This window comes from Lissotriton helveticus, chromosome 1_1 (assembly GCF_964261635.1).
Source record: "Lissotriton helveticus chromosome 1_1, aLisHel1.1, whole genome shotgun sequence".
Classification (NCBI taxonomy): Eukaryota; Metazoa; Chordata; class Amphibia; order Caudata; family Salamandridae; genus Lissotriton; species Lissotriton helveticus.
Genome location: NC_136057.1, coordinates 1,675,854,270 through 1,675,866,437, shown reverse-complemented (window position 1 = coordinate 1,675,866,437; position 12,168 = coordinate 1,675,854,270). Strand labels below are relative to the sequence as shown.

Here is a 12,168-nt window from a genome sequence, read left to right as displayed (position 1 = left end):
AAACCATTGCGATGGGGAACCGAACTCTCATCATAGCTAGTACCCCCTACAACCCCCCTGTTTCTCATGCTTGATCTTGTCTATGAGTGCATCTGCTTCATTAGTGGTCCGAATCATATGCATATGGTTGTTCCATATAACTCGCAGTGTAGCTGGGAACCTTAGTTGAGCTTTTGCTCCAAGACTATTTAATTCTGCCAGTCTCTTTCCCAACTCCCACTGTCTTTCGGCTGTTATGTGCAAAATATCGGACCTGATGGAGAAGGTGAATGGTGTCTTATCAGAGAAAGGAGAAGATATAGCCCCCGCTTTTAAGGCTGCAGATAAAATCTGTTCTTTGACCGAGTATAAAAGAAAATTGACCTGTATCTTCCGTGGTTTCTGCCTTCCCGTTTTTTTTTTTAAAGGGGTCTCTGTGTACCCTCTGGATTTCATTTTTTAAGTCTACATTAAGGAGACCCTCAGAGACCGTACCTTTCAGTAGTGAAATTACTAACCCCTTCATGTCCTCTCCCTCGATCGCCTACGGAACATTCGAAAATGTCAGATTATTTTTCCACGAATGATTTTCAAGTCTTTCCAGTTCGTCTTTAAGCTCTTTGTTCTGCATAGCTAACTTCTCCAACCGAAAAGAGGAAGATTCTATTGCACTCTTCATCTTCGAAATCTCAACCTCAATTGCCTCTGTCCTTGCGGTAACGTCTTCAAGCTCATCAGCTAGTATCTCGCACGAAGACTTGTTGGCAGCCTGATTCGCCTCCGAGACTAAGAACCTATTTGCCAGCTCTGCTTGATTTACCTCTGAAACTGTGAATCTATTTGCCATTTCATCTTTCAGAGCGAGAAGAATGTCTACCAGGGAATGAGAGCATAGAGCAAAGCCAGAATCAGAGCTTGACGTCAGAATCTCTTGAACCTTCGGAGGCTCTTGAACCTTCGGAGGCAAACAGGGAACGGATTTTGCTAACCATGCTATATGAACAATCTTCCATTGGTTCATTTTGACACCCTTTGCTCTTCTCATGGCTCCCTTTTACAGCCCTGTTTTTGCCACCCTCATACACCTGGGCAGTCCCCAACTCTTCCCTATTATCAAGGACAGAGACGCGAGCATGAACAGGGACTGGGACAAGAACAGGGACTTTCACTGTTGTTATATCTGAGCCCTTTCCTTGGTCTAATACCGAATACCTGTTCGAGAGGGCTATAGCTGGGTGGACCTCTAAATTAATGTCTGATATCATAGTGAGGTCAGTGGCATCTGCTAGTTCGTTCGAGTTGAGAGTGGTGGCATTTTCCAGGAAACACTTTTGCTTAACCTGATTTTCCCCCGGGCTCATCACTCTTGAGGTCGTAAGGGTGGGCACATATTTTGAAGAGACTACTGGAGCCACAATAGGTTGAAGATCAGACTCAGACATACTTTCCGGGTTTCCTTCCACTTCAGGGGGTGGTGAGGGTAAAGGCAATACTTTAGTAGTGGACAGAGACATGACAGAAAGTTTTCAGCGACAGGGTTATTTTAGATTTGGAAAAGGTGTGTTTTTTTGTCCCGTACTTTCGCCTTACCTCTCAGGGCCTCGGGCTTAGCTGGGGTAGTTGGTTGGCCTACTTTCCCCACCTGTTTTGATAGTTTTGCTGAAAGCTTTACTTCAGCCACTGGGGGAGATATTCGCTGTGGCAAACTCGATTGAATAATCAAGTTATTTGAGGCAAAGTGAGCCGCCCTTGCCCGCAGTGAATACCTTGTTGGTTGGGGGGGGGGGAGATGTTCCCTCTAGCAATTCAGCCCCCTTCTCCTTACAGTCCGGTAAGACTTTACAATAAATACCCTCAGCCTCGTTTATCGGTGCAGCTTTAGCATGTAGCTCTAAATGTGGATGTAAATCTGAGTGCGGGTGCTTACTTGAACTCTCTACCAATTTGTTTTCTCAGCAGTCCTTCCCAAGGGTTCCATACCATCCCTTAACCTCTTCTCCTAACCTGTAAAGAGTATAATTTGTTCTCCGGTCTGTGTATTGTTCCTCCTGCGCTGCTCAGTGACCAAAAAAGGGGCCCCCTTCGCCTCTGCTCACTAGCGGCGACCTTCCACCTCCAGCCCGATCTGCAGCCCGATCTCAAGCTGCTAGGACAGAGACCGAGGCAAGTGCCAGCTCCGGTGCGGCGCGCTGGTGCCAAAAAACTAGAGCGTGAACCGCGCCTGCGACTGCCGAATTCACTGCAGGCAGCTCCCGCATACCAGCCGCAGAATGTGAGGACGCTGAAAACACTGAGATGGAGATGGAGCTAATCCAGGCTGCAGCAAGAAACAAAAAAAAAGCAGGTACTATCTGATCACATTTTACCGTGAGTTAGACACTTGGAGCACAGAGAATTCAGGGTTTCAGGTTCGTTCAATTTCAACTGTGCTTCATATCCCCACCGTCATCTGGAGCCATGGAGAAGTGCGTCGGTGACCGTTCACACAGCGGCCGCCATGTTCCTCGTGGCTGATGGATAAAACTATTCCTGCCCTTACGGATACAACAAGAGATCTCCTAGATTCACCTATTTCTATGGAGGAGATTAAGGAGCAAATAAAGAAGGCAAAAACTAAGAAGGCCGTGGGCCTTGATGCCCTTCCAAGTGAAATCTATACAGTCTTGCTGGATGAGCTTCTGCCGGCTCGCCATACTCTATTTAATATGGTATATAGTCCTGCAGGGAAGATCCCTAGTTCATTGAAGGAGGCCACGATAGTGCTGATACTGAAGCCTGGGAAGGATCCCCTGTTGCCTGACTCTTACCGCCCAATCTCCCTCCTGAACGCTGATTACAAGATCTTTATGAGCATTTTAGCAGGAAGATTGGGTAAATTGGCACCTAGCCTGATTAACACCGACCAGAAGGGCTTTATGCCTGGGAGAGTCATTCAGGAGCAAATCCAACTGGTAATTGGCAACATCGATCTAGCTGAAAACAGGGGGGACCCCTTGGCAGTGGTGGCATTAGATGCCGCTAAAGCCTTTGATCGGGTCTGTGGGAAATATCTATGGGCGGTGTTGGAGGGCATGGGTATGGGTCCGACCTTTGTTCAAACCTTAAAGAATTGTTATTATGGGACATCGGCAAAGATCTTAATAAATGGCTCTCTGACCCCTAGCTTCGAAATTCAGAGAGGGACGAGAAAGGGGTGCCCCCTGTCCCCCCTCCTGTTCAACATTTATATTGAGCCCCTTGCGCAGGCGATCAGGCAGGATATTACTATAAGCCCCTTTAAGTCAGGAAACTACCAATCTAAAATTGCTTTGTATGCAGATGATATTATAATCTATACTGCAGATCCGAATATCTCTATTCCTCATCTAGAAAATCTGTTGTTGGAGTTTGGCAAGATTTCAGGGTATTTGGCCAACCCGGATAAAACTGAGATTATGTGTTGGAACTCGGTGTATAGTCACAGCCCAGAAAGCAAAGAGTTCAGGTACTTAGGTATAAAAATAGTAAAGAATTTAAATAAAATACCTTCGTACAATTGGAAAAAAATCAAAAAAGGTATAGACATAATAAAAGTCTGGCCGCAAAATTAATAGGGCCCACAAAAGACAGTTACGGTATACGGCGCAGGCAAAATTGGGTTGGAAAAACACTATCACCAAACTCACCCCGTTGTGGGACACCAAGGCGCTGGGAAAATTGAGGAACAGCAAGGGTTTTACACAGTGGGACAACATTGGGATCTCCACGGTGGGCGACATGTGGGATAAAGGGACAGTGATCCCCTTTACACAACTCCAGCAACAGTATGACCTGGGCCAGAATGAGTTGTATCGATACGTACAGATTCGGCATGCGTTATTAACGGCATTCGCAGCCGACACAGACGTTCCAGAAGCCTCGCCATTGGAGGATCGCTTACTTACAGATTTCATGCAACAACGAGCAACATCCCTCACATACAATAAACTGCTTAGTAACATGCCCGATCCCACACTTAAACTCCGGGAAAAGTGGGTGGAAGAAGTGGGAGATATGGATGATACTGACTGGCTGATGGCGCTGGTGTCACCTAGAGAGGTGGGCATATCGGCTAAGTTCCGACTGGTACAACTCAAAATAGTACATCGCGTTTATTACACTAGAAGCACCCTAGACAGGATACATCGCGCGACTCACCCCTTCTGCCTCAGAGGATGCGGGAAGGAGTCCACGCTCTTCCACACCTTGTGGGAGTGTCCAATCATAATCGAATACTGGGGCCAGGTTTTGCGCACTATGGGCCAGATGTAGGTAGGCTTTTACCGGGTGGTAACGGCCGAATTCGGCCGTTACCACCCGGTAAAAGCAATTTGACATGTAGGTCCCTGTAATTTACAGACTCGGTAAATTTACCGGTAGGTAAATTTACCGAGTATGTAAAATACCGAGTCGGTATCATTACTGATTCCGGACAATTGGTATGTAGGTGGGACTCTTCTGAGTCCCACAAGCAGTACCACATCGGTATTTTACCATCAAATACTACTTGATGGTAAAATACCGTTTCTGGTGTGCATGCACATGTGTGCATGCACACCTATGCCATATGACAGGCAGACCTGCCCTTAGGGCAGGTATGCCTGCCACATGGCACCCGAGCCTCTTTTGGGGGTGCCAGAGGGTGTCAAAGTGACACCCCCTGCACCCTTGTGACAGTCGGTATTTTCCGATGTGGTAAATACCGAACGGTATATGCCCAATCAATCCTATGGGCTTCAAAGCCCATAGGAATGCATGGTCATTAACTGGTCGGTATTTACCACATCGGAAATTACCGACTGTTTCCGATTCGGTAATTGCACATCTGCAATTACCTACATCTCGGTATTTTTATTTTCCGACCTCTTAAATACCGAGTTGGTGTGACTCGGTATTTAAGAGGTCGGTAAATAAAAATTACCTACATCTGGCCCCAGGTCACAAACATTGGGTGTCTCCCTCACACCTGAACCCCGTAAATGCATCTTGAACATATGGGATCCAACAGACCTCACTCGACAGGGACAGACATGGGCTACACTCGGTTTCATAGTGGCTAAGAGGGATATAGCGCAGAAATGGGGAGTGGCTACCCCCCCACGCTGGCATTATGGTGTAGAAATGTGGGTGTCATCATGGTAACGGAGCACACGGTCTACAAAACCAGGGGAAGCCCACGTAAGTGGAACAAAATCTGGGCGCCTTGTAACACATATAGGGGGGACATATGCGACTTACTACCGGAAGACGAAGCGGGTAGTTCAGATGAGGAAGATATAGAGGCGTAGTGGTGCAGCGTGTGGAAAGAATTGTCTATTTCCATAGAAAATGTATGACATGCGGCCTGTCTTGAGAATAATCAAACTGCTCGGCCGGAATGGTTGTGTAACCTACTGTCATGTGCAGAAAGTGCTTGCCTATGTTACGATATTCAATCGCATTTGTGACTGTAATTATTGCTGATGATGCAACTGTTTTTCTTAGAGGCGTAATGATGCAAAGTGTGGAAAGAATTGTCTATTTCCATAGAAAATGTATGATATGCGGCCTGTCTTGAGAATAATCAAACTGTTTAGCCGGAATGGTCATGTAACCTACTGTCAGGTACAGCAAGTGCTTGCTTATGTTATGATGTTCGATCTCATTTGTGAATATGATTATTGCTGATGATGCAACTGTTTTTCTTTAATAAAATACATTTAAAAAAAACAAAAAAAAGATATAGACTTTCTCTTTGCCAGGTAGAAAAACCTCCCTTTATCGATCTATGGGAGGGTAAACCTGGTGAAGATGTCGGTATTACCCAAACTGACCTTCCTTTTCAGTGCGGTCCCTCTTACTTTTCCGCAGGATAGCATCAATAAGTTTCAGGGGAAGATAGGCAGCTTTATTTGGGGGCAGAAAAGCGCCAGGCTATCCTGGAAGAAATTAAGAAGGAAGCTGCTGAAAGGTGGCCTGGCACTCCCAGATATAAATTTATACTTAATGGCTTTTCAATTCAAGGGCATAAGGATGCTCCTCTCCATTCCTGTGGAAACTTCTTGGGGCAGACTTTTGGGGGAACTTGTATTAGCAGAGGGTAGCAATGGGCAGATCGGATTTTTATATAAGTTTGGGGCCCTCAGATTTTTCAAAAGGGTACGCCTGAATGTTTTAAAAGCTGCCTTGCAGATATGGTATAAGTTAAGGCGTATCTGGGGTATTGGCTATTTGTCCCCTTTTTCACCAATCTGGGATTCACTGGGGACTCCTATCTGTCTGGGCGATAGTTTAGCAATCCCGATTAGAAGAGCGGGTCTGGAGAGGTGGTCGGATCTGGTGGACTCGGACGGGGCTCTCCCTTGGGAGATATTGGTAGATAAGATTGGTCCTGCATTTTCAAGGTTTAAGTACCTTCAGTTAAGGTCATGGTTTGAGGCGGAGACTCGAGATACAGTGGGGAACTGGGAGCTTGAGCAGCTGTTTCAAAATTCATGCTCGAGGAAGAAAGAGGTATCATTGTGGTACATAAGTCTTTTAGAAGCAGTAGACCATGAGGTTCCCCCATAGCAGTATGGAACTTCATCCCACTCCCCCAAGACACTGAAAACCTTTTCGATTTTTCTATCAAGCTAATGTATAAATACATTAAGCCCGCGAACTTAAAGAAAAATCATTTTTTCGTGCTAAATAGGCTTTATTATACCCCAGCCAAAATTGCCAAATTTATATCTCCAACTGCCTCAGTTCCAGTTTGCCCGAGGTGTTCTATTAATAAGGTGGATGATATCCATATGTTTTTCGAATGTGCGGAATTAGCTGGATTCTAGAAAGGGGTGAGGGATACCTTGGCAGATATCTTTCATAGTATAGAGGTGGATCTCTGCTTGGTGTTTTTTGGCCTGTATAATTATGGTACTAGGTTGATCTCACAGTCCCAGATGGGCCTGCTTCTCTATCTTGTGATCTTGGCTAGAAGAGAGATCTGCATTAGATGGAAGGATCCCCCCCCACCCACTAGAGAAAGTTGGCTTAAAGCTGCCCCACGTATGGCAAATTTAGACCATGAGGAATTGCTCCTTAACATCTGGTCCCCTCTGCTTACTTAGGGGCGTAGCCTGCACATGATTAACGGCTGAGATCCTGTAATCAATATGTTTGTCTAATGATTACACCAGTCCTCGGGATAAAGAGGAATGCCATGGTAGGCTATACAAAAGCAGTGAGTCGAGTGGCGCCCAGTTAAGTACAAATCAACTTGTTAAAACTGCTGGAGTTAAGGACAAAAAAAAAATGTTGTCAAATACAATTTTAAAAAAATTCATTAACTTTACTTTTACCATGTTACTTTTACATTTGAAAAATGGTTTATTTATTGTTGTTTTATATATAAAACAACAGTAAATAAAATGTATTTAAATGTAAAAGTAGTATACACACACACACATATATACGTAAACATTTGTATATATATATATGAAATGTATTAAAACTATGTAGTTTGAATTGTATTATTTTGAACAACAATAATATGTTAAAAATATTATTTTACAGTTTACATTTATTTAAAGAAAAACAATATTCTTACCTTGTTTTGGACAATATTACCTTTCACAGTTTGTTATCACTACATTTTTGTCATTACTATATTAAGTATAGGATGACAATATTAGTGTAAAGAATATTTTCTACATATTTATGTACCTTTTTTGTAGCAATTATTTTTATTAGCATGAATAAAGTTCATAGGAACAACTGTGAAAACAGTGACATGTAAGTCCAACATTGACCCAAATTGAGATACAAATGTTGATTGTGGCACATGCACTGATATCCAATAATAATAGTATATGAGTGCGAAGGGAAAAGAGGGAATAGGCTACAGAAGGAGGAGAAACAGCGAGAAAAGGAAGAGGGGGAAATAAAAGAAGGGAGGGGAGACAAAACAATGAAATGTGGGAGATAGGAGGAGGGTATAGTGAGGTGGCGTCCGGGGGAAGTAAAACAAGGGTGGGGGAAGATGCAATGACAGGCTGGGGGACGTCAGAGAGGAAAAGTCATGAGTCAAGGAGAGTTTAGGGAGTCGTCCCACAGAAAGGGTCCATTTAAGAAGAAAAAGATCTGCTTTGTCTATGAGTTTGTAAATGAGCTTTTCAGTGGTTGCAGCCTTGTACATTGCCGTGGGCCATTTCTCATCCGATGGCAGTTGCGAGGAACACCAATGTTGCAGGATACAGATCTTGGCAGCCGTGAGGGCGGTGATGAGTAGGGAGCGGGCAAGGCATGTCAGCTGAGGGAGGGCTTTCAGGTCATGGAGAAGAATTAGGTGTTCGGGAGCAGCGAGGGCACATCCATAGATTCCCGAAGCATGGACCACACCACCATCCAGAAGGGGCGGATGGAGGGACAGTTCAGTAAAATATGAACAATATCATAGGGCACATGATCACACAGCCAGAATGTAGAGAGAAGCAACAACCCACAGCCTGAAGCCGTTCTGGCATCCAGTTCCTATACTGGAGGATCTTAAAAAGACTCAGCAGCATCCAAGCTTCCCAGACTCCCCGGTCATGGCCTTCTCGGAGCTGTACGCAGTCCTCCTCATCATACTCCATCTGCAGGCGAGTTTGCCAGGTCATCCTGAGACTGGCTATTTGCAGTTGAGAATAGAGTTGATGGACTAGGAGATTGTAGAATCCAGCCATTATGCCTTTAAACTGATCCCCAGGCATCAAGGTAAGAGAGCACTGTAGAACGTGGGATGATCCAGAGTTGGGGACCTAGTTTGCTCATCAGGCAGTGACAGAGATGTGTACAGTGCCACTATTGGGTTCGTTGCTGGCCAAATTCGTCCTGTAGCACCCTAGTCAAGCATGGCCCCTCCTAGGCGGATACCATAATTGTTCCAGACGGGAGCCTTGTCAGGGAGGTGTGTGTCCACTGAGAAGAGCTTATGGGCCTTTGCCCAGGTGACATACATGACCTTCAGTACGGGGTTGAGGCTCGCAGTGGCGGCGGAGCCAGGAAGATAGGGGGTCTGTGATATTTATATGCCTTGGTATTTTTCAACACAATATTTTGTCATGGAACCATCAGGAGATCACAATGCAGGTGCACAAGGTTTTACATGATTAGGACAAGCTTATACTAGATGTTACTTATTAATGGAGTAGTGTGGCTCACTGGTTAGAGGCGGCAGGCCTGAGAGCAGAAGTCAGCCTGGGACCAGGGTTCAATTCCCGACGCGGCAGGGTCGTGGACCTTGGTCAGCGGACTCGATAATTCTCGCTTCGGTGCTTACTCTAATCAGGGGTTACACTCGGCAACTCTGGGCATTAGCTTGCCTAATCTCCACAACGGCCCCACCAATTCCGGGGATGCCTGGCTCCACCTTGGGGACTCCCAGCAAGGGACCATCCCACAGGGAAAGCCAGGACGGGTTCCCCAGAGTTATACAGCGCCGGGACGCCCCGTTGCTGGGGCAGCTGTGCGCTTTACAAGTATACTACATTTACATTTACATTTACATTTAACTAACAATAAAATACTACCCGGTAAGCTTACAAGATATTAAGATACTTTGAATGAAATAACCAAGATGCTGAGAGGATTTGGAAGTCTTTGGGGAAATGTATCTAGCACAGGATCCCAGAGCCTAGTAACAAAACTAAACATGGAAAACATCGACAATCTGCCCATGATTGAGAGAGGGGCAACACTCACTTGTTTCAAGCAGTGTCGTTTCTGCAATTAATACATATATAAATGGAACACGCAAATGCCCCAATGAACTGTGGACCACTAGTGTGCAAAAGATTAAAGAAAGTGTAAAACACAGGATATTTTTTACTCTGTAGGCTCCCTTTCCAACTCTTCTTTCAGAAAACGACATGCTTTGTGAAGTCCATTGATTCCTAAGAGCAGGATGAGCAGAAAGTGTTTCTCAGTGTAGGATTCCAGTCTCTGTTGGAAGGCTTACAGCTCACTATTTTAAGAAATGACCTTATCTACCACCAACTGAATAAATATGGTCTGCTACATTTAACAGTAACCCAATACCATAAAATACCAAAATTATTTCTCAATATAACACCAAGTAATTAGACATTTGAGTGAATATGCCTGCATGCTGCTCATTGGAGACTTCTACCATCGCCCAAAGTTATAATGCCCTTTCCCTGCAGTTCATGATGTTCTCTGTTGACACCAATAGTTTACTGGTATTTTCTTTTTCCAGGAGGCACTTGACCAGAAGACTTCGACAGTTTGGGTATGAAAATAAAAGTGGGATTTACCTCTGTGGCAGCCATTGGGTCCCCGGTGCTTGTCAGAACCATCAATCTCAGCAACACAGATGGAGCAACATTACTGACAAGGTGTCTGCCGAGTCCAGCATACAGTCAGGACAGTGAAGGAAGCTGTACCTGAGAAACCGCACTGAGTTTAAGAGAATATAACTCCAGTGACAAGCTAAAGTGGGGGTACAATGCCTTCTACTGGACATAACATGGAAAAGGGCATTGAATACGTGAGAATTCCGATTCTATATCAAAGACAAAAGCTTGAAAAGTTCTGGTGATTTACAAACTTCAGAATTTCTTTTCATTCTTTTCTTTGTCGGAACTGTGCAGTTGCGTTTACACTGGTTTAAGAATTCACCCTCAGATTCCTTTCTGCCCTCCCAACAATCTTATGCTATTTCTTTCTCGAAATCGATGGAAAAATTAACTCCCTCCTACAGGAAAGGTGCAGCCATCCTTCCATCGCTGTCACTCTCCACAAGTCCTAGTGGATTTTTCAAAACCGCAGGCCTTCTAAGGAATAATCCTACTGCGGTGTTGATTAGTGTGCCTGTAAGTTAAATTAATCATAAGCAAGACATCATGAGTTTAAAACGTGTTATTGGACTCAAAAATGTGTGCAGTCAAAAGGGGTCTTTTGGGTGGATTGTCAATTTCAGACACCATCTTTATTTCTAGTCGTGGAGGTAAATAGGATTCAATGGATACGCCCATTTGTAACAGGGCCTACTATAGATCGCCAGCAGCGTGACATATGGGCGGCAAATGTGAAATGTATATGTTGATTTTATCCTACTGCAATAAAATGACCCGTAAAACGTGCTTTCAACTAAAGTTAATCTGCAAATGTTTTGAGAAAAATAAACAATGGCAACATTTCAAGTGGCAGGAGGAATCCAAAAGTAGAGTAAACCATTTGCAGAGCCGAACACGGTGAATCTACTTATCTGAACGAACAGTGTGTTACCGACCAGTGATTTCATTTCACCAAAATACTTGGAGTAATAGCACACTTAACTTTACTTGTCCTTTGACTGCCACAATGACATCACAGGACGTGACATGCAAATACAGGCTAATACAGTTTTTCATAACAATATTTTATTGGAAATAAGTTGCAAAATGTTTATAAATAGGATTTTGGTCAAGAAACACCAACCAACCAACATCTTAAACTAGCAAAAGTTAAAAGCATACTTAATTATAAAAGGGCAGTAGTCACGGATACAGGCAACAACATCTTGGGGCCAAATGTACGACCTTCAGGGTTTGTAACTCTTTACGAGTCACAAAACCTGATCTACAACAGTGTCTGAGACACTGCAATTCCCAAATGGGTCACAAGGGACCTGCCTCATTAATATTCATGATCCAGGCTGCAATTTGTGACCCAGTGGGAATGGCCGGCACTCACAGGGATGATGACCTGTGACTAATTTAAATAAAGCATTTTTTTAAATGCAGCCCATAATAAGTTGCAAAATGTTTATAAATAGGATTTTGGTCAAGAAACATAACCAACCAACATCTTAAACTAGCAAAAGTTAAAAGCATACTTAATTATAAAAGGGCAGTAGTCACGGATACAGGCAACAACATCTTGGGGCCAGATGTACGACCTTCAGGGTTTGTAACTCTTTACGAGTCACAAAACCTGATCTTCAACAGTGTCTGAGACACTGCAATTCCCAAATGGGTCACAAGGGACCTGCCTCATTAATATTCATGAGCCAGGCTGCAATTTGTGACCCAGTGGGAATGGCCGGCACTCACAGGGATGATGACCTGTGACTGATTTAAATAAAGCATTTTTCTAAATGCAGCCCATTTTCCTTAAAGGAAAACGGTAAGCCTGGGCGAAGCACCTCGCTAAGCTCGCGTAGTTTGCGAA

General features: G+C 44.2%; 1 protein-coding gene across 2 annotated transcripts in view; it reads left to right on the top strand.

Moving 5' to 3' along the window:
• LOC144830993 (solute carrier family 26 member 10-like) overlaps nt 1-11,099 on the top strand; it is a 482,105-nt gene extending 471,006 nt beyond the window's left edge. For both annotated transcript variants that reach the window (XM_078688957.1, XM_078688958.1), the window contains one exon: nt 10,214-11,099. In XM_078688957.1, coding sequence (XP_078545083.1) covers nt 10,214-10,224 — 11 coding nt within the window. In that variant the 3' untranslated portion in view covers nt 10,225-11,099. The remainder of the gene's footprint in view (nt 1-10,213) is intronic.
• The last annotated feature ends 1,069 nt before the right edge of the window (nt 11,100-12,168 follow it).